Source organism: Cygnus olor, chromosome 11, assembly GCF_009769625.2.
Source record: "Cygnus olor isolate bCygOlo1 chromosome 11, bCygOlo1.pri.v2, whole genome shotgun sequence".
Classification (NCBI taxonomy): domain Eukaryota; kingdom Metazoa; phylum Chordata; class Aves; order Anseriformes; family Anatidae; genus Cygnus; species Cygnus olor.
The window spans coordinates 6,372,684-6,391,267 of NC_049179.1; the positions used below are offsets into that span (position 1 = coordinate 6,372,684).

The 18,584-nt window shown below is 35.7% G+C and overlaps 1 protein-coding gene and 1 long non-coding RNA gene across 6 annotated transcripts in view; one reads left to right on the forward strand and one right to left on the reverse strand.

Moving 5' to 3' along the window:
* The first annotated feature begins 194 nt into the window (after positions 1–194).
* LOC121076179 lies at positions 195–18,582 on the forward strand. The gene is made up of 4 exons (XR_005823381.1): positions 195–286; positions 12,964–13,032; positions 15,819–15,902; positions 17,558–18,582. It is a non-coding gene; the product is annotated as an uncharacterized LOC121076179 (long non-coding RNA).
* The window catches only part of RORA (RAR related orphan receptor A), a 411,602-nt gene continuing 401,025 nt past the window's right edge, over positions 8,008–18,584 (reverse strand). For all 5 annotated transcript variants that reach the window (XM_040570301.1, XM_040570300.1, XM_040570305.1 and 2 more), the window contains 5 exons: positions 17,021–17,153; positions 16,149–16,256; positions 14,593–14,703; positions 13,317–13,429; positions 8,008–12,064 (listed from right to left, as the gene is read on the reverse strand). In XM_040570301.1, coding sequence (XP_040426235.1) covers positions 11,900–12,064; positions 13,317–13,429; positions 14,593–14,703; positions 16,149–16,256; positions 17,021–17,153 — 630 coding nt within the window. In that variant the 3' untranslated portion in view covers positions 8,008–11,899. The remainder of the gene's footprint in view (positions 12,065–13,316; positions 13,430–14,592; positions 14,704–16,148; positions 16,257–17,020; positions 17,154–18,584) is intronic.

Consider the following 18,584-nt stretch of genomic DNA (forward strand, 5'->3'; position numbering starts at 1 on the left):
GCTTTGGGTAACCTGGTCAGGTGGGAGGTGCCCCTGCCCATGGCAGGGGTTTGGAACTAGGTGGTCTTTAAGGCCCCTTCCAATCCAAACCATTCTGTGAGTCTTTCTCCAAAACCACCAGTCAAGGAGTCTCTAGGTTGCAGTTCAGCATTAAGAAAATGGTCTGATTTTAATTTTGCTCTTTTTTGTATCTCAGAGGCAGAAAGGTTTTCATTTTTCAATGGAGTCACCCAGAGCCTATACTTGGAGGTAGCTTTATGAGGCGTAATCTTACTTCAAAGCTCAGGTATGGTGGCAGTTACTTAGCACAATGATTAGAAGACTTGCCCAGATTGTGAATGTGTCAAGTTAAATCCAACTTCAGTCTGGCATCTCCCTAACATCTGCACTGTCCTTTTTTTTTTTTTTTTTTTTTTTTGGAGTGATATACTTTCTAAACATGAATTTTCTATTTCTGTGACATAAATGTGAGCACCAGGACACACTTTTTTTTGCTGGGAGGATGACCAAGCACTGGCAGAGATTGTCCAGAGAGGCTGTGGAGCCTCTTGGAGACAGTCAAAAGCCACCTGGACATGGTCCTGGTCCAGCTGCTCCAGGTGGCTCTGCTTGAGCAGGGGTTGGACCAGATAGTCTCCAGAGGTCCCTTCCAACCTCAGCCATTCTGAGATTCTGTGACATAGTTGGAGATCAAAGCCGCCACATCCTAACCTACAGTTCAGCTTTTGTTATGGGCAGACATGGGAGTCCACAGATTGTCTCTCATTTCACAGTAATTCTTTTGTTTTACTTTGAACGGATGTTGCCTAACATATCAGTGGCTAGTTCGTCTAGTGGATAGTATCATCATCTCCTGTGAATGGAGAGATTGGGCAGAAATCACATCCTGAGGATGAGAAAATGAAACTTGGAATTTCAATGTCTGAGAGAGTGCTTAAGTCATGGAGTTTGCCCAAGAACAAATGGCACTACTTAGCACTAGCTCTTGGAGAGCAATGGCTTCCATAAATTTTTATTTGGAGATTCAGTATGTAGGGAAAGGCTTCCAGATGCAGTGCTTCAAAGATGAATGCTAATAACTAATTCTGGATTATGGTCAGGCAAATTAATACTGAGCTGTTAAAGCTCTGCCAAGACCGAGGCATTGCTGGCTAGAGGTACAAAGAGAATTTTACATGCCTCAAGTCTTAAGGTAGAATTCAAAGGTGCCTCCAAGTTAGCATAACAGAGGGGAGTTGCAACTTTGAATTTTCATGCCTAAATAATACTAAAACTTCAGTTTTGATCCATGAATCCTCTTTCAGAACTAGCCCAAAGTGCAATCTCCAAATTCACTGGTTAGTTTTTAAGCCAGATTTCTTGTATGGTGCACTTGATGCAGCAAACTGTGATGTAAAAGAAGACACTTTCAAGGATAGGGAAGCTAGACTGATCCAAAATAAATCTGAGGATGTTTATGCTCTTCTTGGCCAAAAGGGGAGCTTAAAAGGTGTTGGGGAGTCTTCTTATTTCCCTGCTATCAAGTGTTACTTGATTTACGTAACAAAAACCTCTGATATATGTGCCTGAAAGCACAGCCTAATTTTGTAATTGTTGATTTCTCGAGGATTAAACCTAATACATATCAAGATTCAGAAAAACACAAGATTTTACTAACAAAAAGAATCAAGACAGATTTTTCCATTAGAAGCTGAAGTTTTATTACAGGATAACAGTACATAAAGCACATCTAAAATCGATGTGTTCAATGCACTTAATAAAGGTAATGTAATATTAAAGGTACAGTTTCTAAGTACAATATAACAACATTCATATTAGAATGAAAATTGGAGTATTTAAAAGACAACATTAAATCTCTTATTTTTACAGTCGTATTTACAAAATGAATCAAAATACTTTTTTTTGGGACTGAGTAAAATAACAAACTTGAATATAAGCAGGCTATCATAAGAGTGAATTGGAAAGGTCCATGAAAGTGAAAAGTTAAGTGATTGGGTAAAGATCATTAGCAAAGGTTTAGTACAATACCACTTTAGTATTCCTCTTGATGGCTTACGTTTTATGGTGGCTAGAAAAGGAATTTATATATACTGTACACATAACAGACAGCATACATTTACATGTACAGTATAGTTTCATTTGAAGTTGTGTGTATTTACAGAAATTTGAGCATATCACTCAATGAGGTTTTTGAAGTTCATGTGCTTAATCCTCAAACTGACGTATATTTGAAATCATCATTTATTCTCATTTTGTTATGTTGAACATTTAGTCAACAGGGAAAATATGTTAACCAAATGGTTTTGCATAAATATATCAAACTATTAAAATTAAAACAATAGGGAGAACGTGTTCCTAGCATTATGTATAAGTTAGTACATACAAATTTAAGAGCGACTCCTTTTCTTTTTGAAAATATCAAAAGGTGACTTAAATCAACAAAGGAAAATAAAATTGTCATGGCTTATATTTAAATAAGATTGTAGCTTCAAGAGGTTTTTATAATTATCCTGATAGTGTTTGCAATTAAACATTCCACTTATGAAAATATACGCACGGTGCAGTAAAGTTTGTATTTATTTTTAGGACAACAGTATGTTTGCTGTTTAAAAAAAATTATTTATATATATATATTCCTTGAATTGAGGGTATAAAAGCAGTGCATGGAAGCCAAGAATCATGGCTTTAAAATTCACTACCTTCTATTATCAAAAAGTGCAGTAAACAGAAACAATTGTATTTAATAAATTGCTCAAAAATCTTTGCTAAAGATCTTATAAATTCAGTAATATTACAGAAAAGTTCTAATAAATATTTAAAAGGTTAATTACCTCCTTAGTTAGATATTTGATATCCATCAGTTTTTAAGAATTAACACGAAAACAGTATCTAGAATGAAAGGAACAGGGGATAGGAATACTTTTAAGGGTACATGACTATGTAAATTAAGGTATATAAGAAAAATAAAAACAAAACCCCCAGACCTGACAAATGTTGCGAATTCCACTCCTTAATTAACTTTAGTTGCTAGTGGCTGTCCTCAGATATGTATGCATGATTTATAAAGCAGCATATCCAAGGACTGAATTTAGCCATCGATCTATCATCGAAGATTTACAGAAAATTCCTATTTACAGTAACTGGAGTTAAGTGTGTAGGCATAGCCTAGTAATATCTGTGGTTTGAGTGTGTACAGATCCTATTTAATGTGAAGAGGGAGGAAGGCACCCATCAGAATAACATCTATAAATATCAGATGCCACAACAACATAGAAATCTACAAACAAGCCAAATAACTACCTCCCTTTCAGACAGACAGCATATTGTAAATAGTCTATACTGCTAGATTTGATTCTTGTTTCTGATACGATACAGGCAGACTGATTTATTAACCAAAAGGGTAACAAGCTGGACAGAACATTTTTAGTAATGTTAATAATGTAGAAGAAAATTCTACATTTGATATCAAGTATCTGTACCGGTGAAGTAATTTTCTCCTTATTAAATATACTATTGAATAATTTATATAATGACACTATGCATTTAAAGAGAAAACCATGTCCCAAATCTTGTACTCTGATACAGGTACTTGTTGGGCATATGTAGGTGTATATATATATATACACACAAATATATATATATTTATATATAGTTATACTCAGTGAAATTAACAAGACCCAAAGGTGGTATTGTCTAGGAATAAAAGGGGTTTGTTTGCTTTTGTTCACAAAAGTAACTTATCTAGCACCACACATCAGAAAAACACAAAAATAGCACACTCTAGTTCTAAACAGCTATGTCTAAAATAGATTATATAGTAAAACAGATATTATACAGCATAATGTGGTATTTGATAAACAGATAAATATTTGCACTGTGTAGGCTGTTTATAGTATAACTTTATCTATACAGAATGAAAGCAAAAAGTTAACTGTATAGAGGTGAGCAGAACAACATTAAATATTATGACTCCAAAGCAGAGACGAAGTTAGAGTTGAAAGAATAGAGCAAGATAAAATGTTTACAGGCCATTACAAGTCCTTAAATTAGTAGTAAAATAAGGAATCAGTTGCTCAAGTTTAAGAAAGCAGTAAACAAGAGATTGCATTTACATGCAGATGTCTAAAACTTGTATTTCTTTTAAATCTATGCACAAAAAGTCATTTGTGTTTATTGCTTGACATTCAGTTATGGCTAGAGTATTTTTTAACCTTTTTTGTACTTTGGAAACAAGAATATTGTTAAAGGTGCCATAAAAATGGACAACATTGAAAACAGTTTGCAAATAAACCACCTAACACTGCAGTTCTTTATACATTTTAAAAAGCCTTGTCTGGGGTTTGTCATATGTTAAATATATTTAAACTGGGAAAATACATTGTAGCTTGAAGCCTCCCATTGGCCCAAACATCCAATACAAAAACACATCTCCAGAAAAGGAGCAGGCAGACAGTACAGTTACATATAAAGAAGCAGCCAGTTAATGTCCTAATATTTCAAATATTCACCACTGTTCTGTAACTTGTTTCTAAATCAATGTAGAAATGAGGAACATTTTGGATTTAGAAAGGTGTACAGTACGTATGCCTTTTTGTGAAATAAAATTCACTGTATTGCTTATGAATTCTCTGCATTAGAAATGACAGCATTACAGATTGCAAATTCCTGTAAAGTTTATGCATCTACATTAAGACTCTGTGGGGTAATTTAGGTTAGTGTTTCTCAAACTGAAAGTCACAACCATTAAAAGTTGCCAAAGTGTTTAGATTATTATCAAAACACTCTGTCAGGCTCACACAGCTCAGTTCTATGTGAATCGTAGCAGCTCGGTTCACCAGCACAGACAGGCACACTGTGCTGGCCGGGGAACTCATACTACTTAGTGGATGCAGCTCAGCTCCCCTGGCGTGGAGGGGCTGGCTGGAAGGCTGTTGGCTGACTGCACTTGTGGTAGCCATGGAGTTACTGCTGAATACCCAGCAGCAGCTCAGTTGCTTTAGCTAGGCAAGGCAGCCAGTAATTACACCTGGTTCTCACTCTCTACCCCAGGAAAACTAAGTTAATTCCAACACATTGAGCTCTATGAAGAAATATAGCCCAGAGGGACTGTGCTTTCAGAAAGCTTGAGAAACACTGACTTACAGGAAAACAAGTACACAAAGGACATAGGAACACTGAAAACATGCAGGTGTTAACAAAAAGGTGTGGTGTCACACATCAAGTTGAACAACTTGATTGTGAAGGTCAGCTTGAAGAAGTAATGAGATTCTGAGGGAAGACAAATGAATATTGTGGCAGAAGAGTTGAACCTATGAGTATTGATCTGAAGCCTTTATCATGTTTTATTTCTTATTTGGATAGCCTACTTATTGCTATAAAGTTATTGCTATATTCTACCGATGATAAAGGCAAACAAACAAAAGACAAGATAAAGAGCAACGTTACGTGTGAAATAGGTAGAATACAGCTTTTATTTTGATGTTAAAATTCTATTTAGTACCTGAATAAAGTTCCAAAGATAGACTGTATATTAATCTAAATGTTACATATTTTTCCCCTCAAGTCCAGTGACTTAGCATTATTTAGCGAGCTACTAACACAGTACTAGGATTAAAGCACACACTGCAACAATTTTTAAATAACTCATTCAAATCTTAAAACTTTTCTTTTTGTTGTTGTATTTGGTATCCTTATGCATTTGCCCTCATTTCCACCAAATGATTTACTGACATATTTAGGCAAAAAGAAAATAGGAAGTTAATATTCAAATATATTGATGGAATGCAACGTTTAAAGTAATAAATATTAGTATTAATAATAAAAAACTAATTCTAGTAGTTACATTTCTCTAGCTAAGGAAAATAAATATGTTTCCTCTGTGCAATCTAAATGAGCTAGCACAGGTAGAATTTTGGATAGTGACTACTCAAAAGCAAATTGCTTCTTATTTTGGGATATTGGATGATAAATGCTGTTTCTGACACTGATAATAGTAAATTTATCTACTTTGGGGACTTCAAGAATTTGCTGGGAAAAATCATACACTGTTTGCACAGCTTGTACTGGCAACCTGTTTGTTCATCAAGTACAGACTGGGGAACATCTATTTTAATCCTTAGAGCCCTAAAGAAGATACTGTAATGTTTGGATCACCCCACTACGTAGTTAAAACATTGTGTAGATTGCGAGTATTAATAGTATGTTTAATTGATCAGCAAGTATGAAAAGGAGGATTTCTGTTGAGAATCAGCAATAGGGATTTTTTTCTGGTGATGTTGCCAGAACACAAGCTAATCAGGAGGTCATACTTGCTGAGCAGTTGTCTGCCTTAGAAAGCCATTCCAAGCTAAACTGGACCATCAGCTTGCAAAATGTTAAGAAAGGTTTCTCTAATGATTATATGTAACATCAAGTAAACAACTGGAAGCCACAGACCCAGTGGAAAACAAAACAAACTTAATAACCTAAGATACTGGAGAACTGATGCTTTTTGCAAGAAAAAAGACGTTTGATAGAGAAATTCACTCTCTTCCTGATCTAACCAAAGTCTTGAAATCTTGCTCATTTTGTCCATAGTTGCTTATTTACTTTCCTACTTGCATTTTCAAAAGAATGTGAAGCCACAAAAGAAGACTAATTGTGATAGGCTTCCAGAATCATACAATTTGGCACTTAGAGACTTACTAGACACTGCTGGTTTTTGCTACTGTTGTGATCATTTGAAATTGATATGAAATTGATACTAGATACGAAAATGACTGACTTCAGCCTTAGTGTTTCTTTCCTGTCAGGTTTTTTGCTTTACCATGAGGCATAAGTGACAATGACAGACAAGGTCTGAATTATTGTTCTTGTATTCTATGTGACTTTACTGCCAAAACCTAATCATTGCATTTTCATTCATATTGTACTATCATAAACTGATTTGTTTTCTTTGACAATTTAAATACTGAAAACCCATTTTATATTGCAAAACACTGAAATTCACCTGGAAAAAGTCCTATGATTATAACAACATCCAGAGGTTATTGAAATTAAATTTCAATCATGATCCATTAATGGATCAGCATTCATTTATTTGCTAAAATATAATTGCAAAACCTTTGCAATTGTTTGGAGTAATTTTGTTTGGAAGAAAATAAAGACCAAGGAGCAGATAGATTGCAAAACTGAGTCATAGAACGAGGCACACATAGAGCATTTAGTTAAAAAAAAAAATCTATCCAGTTCTCTTGTGCCTGCGAGGAGGGGGGAAGGGAAGAAATATTAGCTTTTTTTTTTTTTCTTTTTAAAGTAATTTGTCCCACCAGTAGTACTGGCCACCCTGTTGAAGAGTTTTAGAAGATCCCTGAGCACATTAGTTTCTGACTCTTAACCCCAGCTCCAAAGTGGTAGGGCATCTGTTGTTGATAACAAGATGGATTGTCATTCACAGTTAAGTCAATCATAAGGTGCTTATATATTTACCCTTTTTTTCATCAATCAGCACAAAGAACTGTCAGAAAATAACTTTTATTTTTCTTTTTAAATAATAAAAGGGCACAAAATTATTAAACAATGTTTTGTGACAGTGGTTTAGGATTATTATCTGGCTGCCCCTCAACAACAGACAAGTGATTCAATCGACATTCCTTAGCAAAAAAAAAAAAAAAGGCAAAAAAAATCCTGTACAAATATGTATTTTTCCCTGAGGGATCAAGGTTACACCCGCAAGTGCTCTATGTACATATTGCACTGTAGAGGAATGAAGAACATGTGCAAAAAAAGCAACAATGATTGAAGCTTACTAATCAAACCTTTTAATCATGACTGCTATGTCATCTTGCATTTTGGAATGTCGGAACACAGCTATTCCTTAAATCTACAATGTAAAAAATGAAGAAAAGAAAGAAAAAGAAACACACACCTCTACTATGGCACATTCAATGAAATAAAAAGTTTTCCAAAGACAAATAGACAAATTCCGTCAAGAAAATAATACAAAGTTCGTTCATTTGTGTTTTTTTCTGTTTTTTAGAAAAATTACATTACTTTCTTTCATTGTTTCACATTACAAAATCTTTTTTTTTTTTTTTAATGTTTACACAAATCACATTTTATTGCAGGAATATTTCAAGTGCCATCAAATATTTATAGAAGGGTTAAAAAAAATAGAAGTCTCTCTAAAGTGGTCCAGACAAGGCTTTGTATAGAATAAATCTTTTTTCCACCTTCTGTTTTTGTCTTAAGTATTTTCAATACATTTTCTTTTTTTCATTGACACTTAAGAGCCTAGAAGCAGCCACTCACACATACCCACGCATATATTCACATGCGCACAACAGTACTCTCTCTCACACACACAGGTGCACATACACACACAGATATCTTGGTATCCATACTAAGATAGATAAGCTTTAATAAAGAACAACCAAACTTAAAAACAGCCTCCCTTTTCACCTCATCCCGTAGTTTTTAAAAGCCAAACAATGTTAGAGATGCTGAAGTACGTTAGGGCGGTCCAAATGACAGTATACTATACTCTTTTCTAGAAAGCCAGAAAATATCTCTGTGGATAGATATTATGCCCAATGAAAATCTCTTTGCAGATCTCAATGAACGGATTATTCAAAAGCAATATATTACTTCTTTATCTTCAGCTATCCTCACGTTTTTGTTTGTAGTCAGCTGGGCAGATCATGAAGATACTCATGTGAATATCCACTGCCCCCCAGTATGGTTTTTAACTGAATAGTCTGTTGATTGTCTGATACCAGGCCACAGTCCCAGAGTTCTGCAGAGTGCACTTCCTCTGCCGCGTCAGGTTCTCCCATGGCAGTCATTCCGGCCAGCCGCTCCGAGGCTAGTCTACATCCCCTTTTCATAACAGCCTCTGTGGCAACTGCCGTCTTTTCAGTATATCTGCCATGGCTGTATCTCTTTTTTCCTTGTCTCTACCAAGCGAAACAAAGCCAGTAATACTCTATTGCCAAGTGGCTGCTAACTGTGATCAGGAAAGCAGACTTACCTGGGGTGTGTATGCACAGCCTGGTTTGACAAGGTGCTAGTACACAGGAGCTCCCGCTGTGAAAAACAACAGCATGTAGGTGCTGCATAGCCTGGGAGATCATGTCACAAGCCAATTCTAGATGTAACAGGCTTTCAGCTAAGGCCTTATTTGGAACCCTTCTATGATTATGCATTTTATTATTAAATGCTCCCAAATTCTGTGTTGTCAGTGACTTACGGGTATAAATACTCTGAACTAGATACTGAACAAAACCATTGGCATTTAAAGGCCTGGTAAAGTACTAATATTCATCAGGAAAAGATAGGTTAATGATGTGACTGAAAATTAATCCCAATTGCCTGGTAGTCTACTTATTTTCAGAAATAGGAGTTGTATCTCACTCTCTAAAAAAGTACAAGCCTTACTTCATTATTCATTAGTTGACACTGAAATTAAGTTTAGTTGATCTTTAAAGGACTAGCACCTAAGGCTGGTCACATTCAGAAAACATTTGTTAGTTAAAAAGGTTGCTTTAAAAACAGGAACACATACTGGAATCAAAGTACCGTATCATGCCAGCTACTCCAATAAAGTAAACAATGATTCTAGGAAAAGGTATCAGTGAGACTGCAGAGAGTGTGTGCTGGGCTGGGAGCGGGCAGGATGGCGCAGTACAAGGACAGCTCTCTGGACTCATGCATCCATCCTGGTGCTCCCAGAGCTGCAAGTGTTCCTGTCCATCTCCCCCTGCTTTCACACCATATAGAGGAATGATAGCCAACTGCTATCCAGTGCTATCTATAAGCTTCCCTGATGAAAAAAAAACTTTAAGAGAGGTCATGGCTCAATGGCTCAATTTGACCCCAAAGGAAACATTCAAATCACAGAATAAACCTCTGTTTTGCTTGTAATAATCTGCTGACCTAGTTCTTCTTTTAAAATGGTTAGACTTCAGTGTGCTTCTGTTCAATTCAATGTTACTTTTCAATGACTGTATGTAAGAGATTTATTATCTTTGGAAATTGAAGTGGTGGAGTGCATTGTGGGTTTTTTCTCCTCTTTTTTAAAGTCCTATTTTTTTTCATATGTACTTCATCATAAACTTCATTTGTATAGGTCTACAAGACATCTGGTTGTGTGTACTCATCTCATCCAAAAGCAATTATGCACCTCTGGCTTAAACAGCCACAGTTTATTTTGTGATGTGGTTTAGTGTGGATATGTTCCCTTCAGAACTAATTTAATTTCTGTATCTTGCCACATTTACTCAGAGACAGTACTATATGTAAAGAGAATGGTAACGTATTAATAAAGATGGCAAAATGTGGCTTATCAGTTGGTTATGCAATGCAGGAATCACAATTTCAAAATGACAGAATGTAGATTTATGGTATTTGTGATTTCCAGGCATTAAACAGAGTCCGAAACAATGTTTTCTAGCAACAGTGTGCCCTTATTTTATTGGTCTGTCCTCATGTGATAAACTTTAAAGTGCATCTATTTAAATAAAGAGAGCAATTCTGTTCAGCTACTTTAAATTGAACTGGTGGATGTTTGAAGAACGTGGGTCATTGTCTAATCTCACTAAAGCCAAAACCAAACATCTTGTGAATTTTGATAGAGTTTGGAGTTTGAAGGCATTGTTTACAAAATGGAGTAAAAAGTATGTAATATTATGTCTAAAAATCAATTTTCCACATACATGTCATACACATACTTTTACTGTAGATACAGCCTTGAGTAAATCCCTTCAAACCTGGATTTATGTTGGGCTTTGTACACTTTGTTTAACAGTCTGATTTTCAAGGGTGATGCTTTATTCTATCTGTAAGCGATCTGTAATTGCTTAGTTTAACTCTGTCCAAGGAAACTCAGCACCTTTGAAAATGAGGCTTTTGACTTGTGTGCCTAAATCTGAATCTAGGCATGTAATTTTAAACATCCAGGTTTGAAAGATTTGAAAACAAAAGTACCTTTTAAATTAACAGTTGAAAAGCTGATTTTAATTTAGAAACTTTTCATTATTTTCAAACTCTTTTAAAAAATCTGTGTAACCATTTCAGGATATGACCAGCCTCTCTTTAAAAGTAACATGGAAAACAGCAGCATAAATACCTCCCAATGTACCAGTACCTGCCAAAAACCTTTTTCAGTTAAACTTGAATTTCTGGTGCACATGCAACACAACAATGAACACTCTAGCATTTAATTTAAAGAAAAAGGTGCAAAATGAAAGTGCCTTATCAATTCAACAAGAAAAGCTATACCAGTAACTACATTTTATATTAATTAAAACAATATATAAACAATATCTCTTTTGCTATATATAGTCTTCATGCCCATTTACCCTGTAATATATTATAATGCTATTGTTGCTATTGCTATGGACCCTTTTCATGCCGTTCTGTCTACTGGCAAACAGTGGTAGGTGAAAAAAATCGTCCTTCATGAAACAATGAGCAAGTTGTGCAAACTGATGCTGAAATCTCTGCAATGCACACCAGTCGCTGATTACTAGGTGGACTCTCTGTTCTGATCAACAAATTGATTGTTCTGTCAGAAGTCTGGGCAGTGAACTACAAGAGAAAACAACCTTCTGATATTAGTACCCTCAGTCTGTGTAAACAGAGGTCAAGGATTGAGAAGCTGAGACAGAAAAAGGGTCCATATTTGTAGGCATAATGGAAATCATATGCATGAGAAAAACAAGTTCAACTTTGTTTCATTGTTTCCCATCCTTCGCCTGACCCCGACTGCCAAGAGATGTGCAGTGTGTTGGCTCCCTAGGTCTGTGCAGGGCCATATAAGTGTCTTGGTTTTCTTTTTTTCTCTTCTTTTTTTTTTTCCTTTCCCTTTCTTTTGTTTAAATGTTTGTACTTCAGACATTCTAGAAGTGCTTAGGTGATACGTTTACCCATCAATTTGCATCGCTGGCTCAAATTCTGAAGTGAACAACTCCTTGTAAAGTGGAGGAAAATGAAGTCGTACAATGTCTGGGTATATTGCTTTAAATGCCATAAGCTTTTCTGTATGTCGTCCACACAGTGCTCTTAAAGTAGACACTTTGCATATTAACTGTAAAAAAAATGAACAGAAGTCACAGAGTAATACATGGAACCAGACCTCCTTAGGATTAGAGCTCTCTCAAACATATGGAATTCACTTCAGTTGTTTACCTTAACAGTTGACATTAACAGTGACATTTCAGAAGCATAGTAATGGCTAAGTATGGTATGTCAGATTTAAAAAAAAAATAAAGGGGGGGGGGAAGCCACTAAAATGCTATCAAGTAATGTACGAATACTATTTGTGAAAGAATCTTTCCTTGAAGTCGCTAGGAAAATGTATCACTTGCCTAGTATCTAGGCAATACCACCAGCACCAGATTGATATGGAACTATTTCCTGTCTGGACCTTTATTCATGCTACTTAGTTACTCCCTTGGAGGAAGGCATGGCTGATTGCTCTTAAACCCACTGTATTATAGAGGGAAATGGCAGTATAATAGACCCGGCTATTTTCATTTATGCCCAATAAAGGTAAAATGAAATTGTCATAAAGAAAAGATCAGAAAAATCTGTACTTGAAAATATGACTAGGGCGGTCATTGAACTGAGTACATATTTTTATAAAAGCACTGGAAGAAACCTTCCAACAAAGGTATCTAAAGTATATGCTGGGAAAAGAATGATATGAGCTAGGACTTGAAATGAGGACAGTCTGGAAAGCCTAGACTTTTATACTGGGCTGTAAGATCCTGCTTGTTGTAATTAATTCCATGGTGTTAAACTAAGCATGAACATCCCTTCTGTGTAAAGTTCTACAAGGAACTACGTCTGCAAGGAAGCATTTGTCCTTCCCATTTTTCACTTTTTTTTTTTTAAACATCACACTGCCTTTGCATTATTGAAAATGTATGTGATGATACTTTAGATTAACATAATATTATGTACTATCTCTTTTCTCTTCCCTAGCCACCAAGATTTGGAAAAACTGATGAGAAAAAGACTGTGTGGGGAACTCATGGAACGCTGAGAAACAAGGTTAGTTTGGATATTGTGTCTTGTCACAACCTAGCTGTCATGCAGACAGGTTTCAGGAAGATCAAGGCATGCATGTTGGAAAACTGAAATAGTGTTCTGCATGGCAGAAATGTTGTTTAGGACAAATAGGATAAAAACCTTGATGGCTTTTCATTTTCATTTTGCATTTATGCATTTACTAAACCATACTAAAGTAGGGTTTAGTAAATGCATAAAAGCTTTTACATTGTTCATAAGAAAGTGTACTTTCACAGTCATGTGACACGGCACAGTATGATTCGTACCTTTGTTAGAATTCCACCTTCTCGGTGGTTCTTCTGTAGGACATGCTGAAGTGCTAGCTGGATCTTCTGTTGGAGTTTTTCAATTTTTACCTTCTCCTGAAGCCATGAACGATCTAAATACAAATGGAGTTAACACCTCTAGTACTGCATACATCCATCACATTCCACCAAGAAATACTAATTCTGTTGCAAATTTGTATTTCCTGTTTGCAATCTTCCTTACATTTTAACACTCTTACATAGGAAATGAGTTTCAAAATTCATAGGTTTTGGAATACATTCATTACTTGCATTTAAAATTACTTTTATAAAGCCCTCAATAAGAAGATCGCTGCATATCTGAATAAGCTTTATTAATTATTTGCTAATAAGGTCTTTAAAATGCAGGGTGTTTACAAAACGAAGATAGCAACTTTTTAGTGGGAAATGAATAGATTACATAATGAACAAGCAGTTGGAGTGGATCTCTGCTTAGATCTACAGTGACATACAGAAAAATCAGAAGCAATATTAAGCTATTCAAAAAGTGCTCCTAAACTTCCTAGCAGAAATGAAGGATTACCTGCGACATCCGGTGTGGCAGAACTGAGGGATTCTGTGGCTTAAATACTAAGACAAAGGGCAAACATAATTCCATCACGGCAAATAGCATAAGGATATATTTATGATGGAGTCAATAAACTCACTGTTGCTAATAGACTCTTCCAACACATACTGCTGAGTCCACTATGCTGCAGTTTTAAAAAAGACTGTATTTCCTTTGGTCTTATGCCAGACACAAACTGACTTTCTCCAGTGGTATCTTGTTTCACCCAACCTAATAAGTCTTCCCAGTACCTGGAGTACTATGTGAATCTGTTTGAGATAATAATCTCAGAAAAAACCATATTTTATCATGTGCTTGTGACAATTCTGCTACAGCTCCAAGCTCACATACATTGGAAGTTAACTACATCAATTCAATGCTGTCCATGTTCTGCCTGTCCCACCTAGATTGCCCTGGTGATCTCAATCAACATGCATTTAAGCTTTTGCAAAGAAGCTATGTCATCAACAAGGAGAAACACTGGAAAACATGGGTTTAGATTAGAATTTCCAACTTGATTTGTTCTTAAATTTATGTTTTAAATGTATTTATGAAAAAAACTGGTCATGAGGGACCAAAAAGATGTTGACATTTCACACTGTCTGATAGTCTTAGCTTTACCATTAAAAGATACTTCAAAATGAAAATGAACTCTACCATAGAAACCTAGAGCAATACTTTCTCTCTTACCTGCTGACATTAAAACAAATGCAGAAAACAAAGCTATCTCATCTTCTGTCAGGTGCATAGAACACAAACTTTTTCCAAATTCAAACACAAAACTAATGAAGTCTTCACACCCTGCCAAAAAGAAGGTACAGCTCATGCCAAATTGTTTAAAACCATTTCAAAGCTACACAGTTGCTGATATATTCTGATGAAGGTGAAACATGGGTGTAAAATACTTTATGGGTGAACGTTCTTCCCTTAAGGACTGTTGAGTGATGATAGTGAGATCTCACTCATGCTTGATTTTTTTTTTTACCTATTCACCCTATTTTATTTATTTATTTATTTACCAATTTAACCTATGCCCACAAGTCCCCAGCTCCCCCACACCCTGGTACCCAGTATTCTGAAGCCTTTGTACATTTTATCTTTTCTGTTCTTTTGGGGTAAATACAGATAAAAACCAAGCCATTTTTGAACTCAAAATTGGTTTGGCTTTGTTGCCATTCTAAATGAAACTTTTTCATGTCACTGTGGACTGGATGTTTTAAATGTGTACTTGAAAAATGCTGATTTTAAGAATATTAAGTACACAGAAGGGGGAGGGGAGAAAGGCATACAAGGTACATGCAGGAACAAAAGGATAAGCCAGGGTCTGAAAGCTTTTCATGCAGAAAAAGAACTGTGTCTCCTTTCATCCATTCTCTTGCTCACACAGGTGTAAGTCAGGTTACTGCTGCTGTTACACATGCTGTTACGCAGTTCACAAAAGCTGAGCCCTGCTTTGAAAGGGACTGCAACCCCTGTTGGAATAGGGTTCTCCTCTGCAGATCTCAGCCCCCAACCCAGCCTAAATTTCTGGGTGTAGTTGGTAACAGATGAAAGTAATGTTTCATTGGATCTAGTAGCAGGTAGAAGCCCACATCTGATACTGCATTCTCTGAATTGTTTGCACTCAGACTTTGTACCTTGAGGTATTTTAGAAAGGCATGGAATACTTCCGTAACTGTATGGTATTCTTCACTGCCATATTGTCACTGCCATTTTTCACTGCCCTCCAAAATGGCTTACATCCCAAATTTATACCCAATTAAATGCATCCTTTTAAAATTAAAAGTATAAAAAAAAATGCTACGGTGTTGTTTAATTAAAAAAATATTTACAATATTTTACTTGCAAATAACAACTTCAAAGCAGTAATGTCAGTGTATCCAAAAGAGACTTAAAGTTTCCCTTTTTTTTAACAGGATACATCAAACTTTACAAGGGATTATGAAACCTGAGCTTCTGTTCTTCACAAGTGTGTCCAAACTGATCTACCCTGATCTACAGTACGTGACGGATTTCAACACCAACAATCCTTTACTGCATGGAGTTAAGCTGTTCTAACTCCTGAAATCAGCTTGGCCTCAAACAGAGCCAGCACGATTGTTTACGAAATAAGCAGTTTGAGCTTTTCAACTCTCTTTTTATTTGAATACTACAAGCTGGTATTTTCAAGGCAGCTGTCCCTCTTGCTCTTCTACCTTATTGTTTTTATTCTGTGGTTTAAAATGCAACACTTGACATCTCCTTACCTAAGGACTTGAAAACCTCTGGGCTAGCATACTTGCCATCAAAGTAGACTGTGTTGTTCTGGGAGTCAAAGGCACGGCACATTCTGATGAACACAACCTCTAAAGACCCTAAAACAGAAACAATGTATGTTTGACTATTTAAGTAGAGACTTCGGTTGCAAGTGAGGATTTAAAAATTTCAAAATGCTCTGCCTTCAGTATAGATCGAGTAGGGTAGTAGGTTTCTGAGGTGCAACAAAGAATAGTTCGATTTGATAGTAGAATCAAAATAATTCCCATAAACCCCTTTAGAAGTTTTTGTAAAAGCAACTTAGTTAATGCTAATAAATATTTTTCATTAGAATAATGAAGTCTCTGAAGTCAAAGCAGTTCATTTAGATTATGCTCATGAAGCTTTAACAGCTTTGTCCAAGTAATCTGCATTACTTCTACAACATCTTGTGTAGAACAATCTGGATTGTTACCTTCAAATATGTTATTCACTATTAGTATGCCAAATCAAAAAATTGAATCCAACTTCTTCATCCTTACACACTTACTGCTCCCTTTGCTCATAATGAAAATTTCATACATAGACTTGAACTCATCACAGAATGGTTTGAGTTGGAAGGGACCTTAAACATCATCTAGTTCCAACCCCCCTGCCATGGGCAGGGTACAGCTTCCACTAAATGGAACTCATTCCATCCAGAGTAACCAAGAAAGCATATTATTTCAAACAGAAGACACACAGAATTTGTACGTTTTTTCTTGTACTATTTTAAATTATCATTGTACAACATATGTATATATGTATACATAATCACTGTATACAGCTAGCACTTTCCTCAGTCAAAACTAATAGAAGCAGACCTTAAAATTGACCCACATACCTGCTTTTAAAAGCACAATTTGATCATTTTGACACAGTTCCATAAAGCCATCAATGCGTTTGGCAAATTCCACTACATACTGTATAGCTTCTGTTATTTTGACTGCGCATAACTGCCACATTACCTCCCTTTGCTGTTTGAGAGAGAAGAAAAATTGAAAAGTTACTAATTAAGGTTTTAACGTTTGGAAAGCCCATTTTCATAAAGTAAACTGAGCTGAAAATCAAAGTGGACTGAATTCTCTCCAGCAATCCTGGCTACAGTCTGCTTATAACAAAAGGGAAGTTAACCTCAAAGAAAAAGCCTCATGAAGATGAGTGAAAATGCAAACATGTAAAACTTCTTCAGTGATGGCAGAGAGATCCAGGCTGCAATATTTTTAGTTCATAAGCCAAAAAATGTCCAAGTGTAATAATTCTGGTGTTTTCAGTGGGAATGTTACCCACTGCATCAAAAGAAAATACCAATTTACTCTAGCACTGCATAATCACGTTTTTCCTATCGACTTCTCTGTGTGGTTTTTTTTTTTTTTTACAGAACATGAATTATCTAACAAGCTGGTCTTCATAAGGATACGTATAAAGTATACATACATGAAGATCATCTTGTGAATGACATAAAGGCAGCATGCAATTAGTGAATTTCTCTTATGTTAATAATAATTCAGGATGAGATTATCTAACAAGTGGAAAAAAATGATATTCCTACAGGTTAAGTATTTTTTGTGGAAATGAAAAATAAATTCAAAGAACAGTGTGCTTTAGTAGTGACTCTCAAGATAGTTTTCCAAAAGTAGCCATTTGGTAGTAGTACGTGAATGGAAGGCATAATGAAAATACAAACAGGGATTAAAACGTACAATACCCACTGGAAGCTTGGCAAGCATTCTGCTGCTATTCTATAGGTAAATCTGAAACACTGTGACAGCTGTAGAATGAATCAGGGATCCAACCCTGGCAATGAAGGTGGGAAATCTGATGGGTTCTGTGTTTATAACCTCAAAAGGAAATATACCATGCAAAACAAGAAAACATCAAACAAGCCAACAGGCTTTTTGACTGACTCCTATTCAGGTTCTTGTTTATTGGATAGGAATGGAAAATGAGTAAGACACTCCCATCCAAGACTCATGCATGTCCTCGTACTGATGAGTATTTTACAGATCAGCTGTAAAGAACTCTACAGTTACAACTTGATGGTTTCAACTGATTTTTATTTTTTTTATTTTTTATTTTTTTTGGATGATAGGGGCGATTACAAACTAAGAAGAGTAAATAACATGTCATTTAGGAATGAAAAAAAATGCTGGTTTGTTATCCGTTTATCAGTAAGAGACAAATACGTTTGGGGAGCTTTACCTTTTCCTGTACTTATAACAATCACAAATGCAAAGTATTTCCTGCCATACTCATTTAGACTCTAGCAGTGTTTTTTTTGTTTTGTTTTGAAAACACACATAAATGTATATTCCTGATAGTAAACAGAAAGCAGTGAAAAAGTGAATTTTGCAGTGTGTTATGGGAATACCATGCTTTAGAAAAAGCTTGCCAATCTATGGCATGCT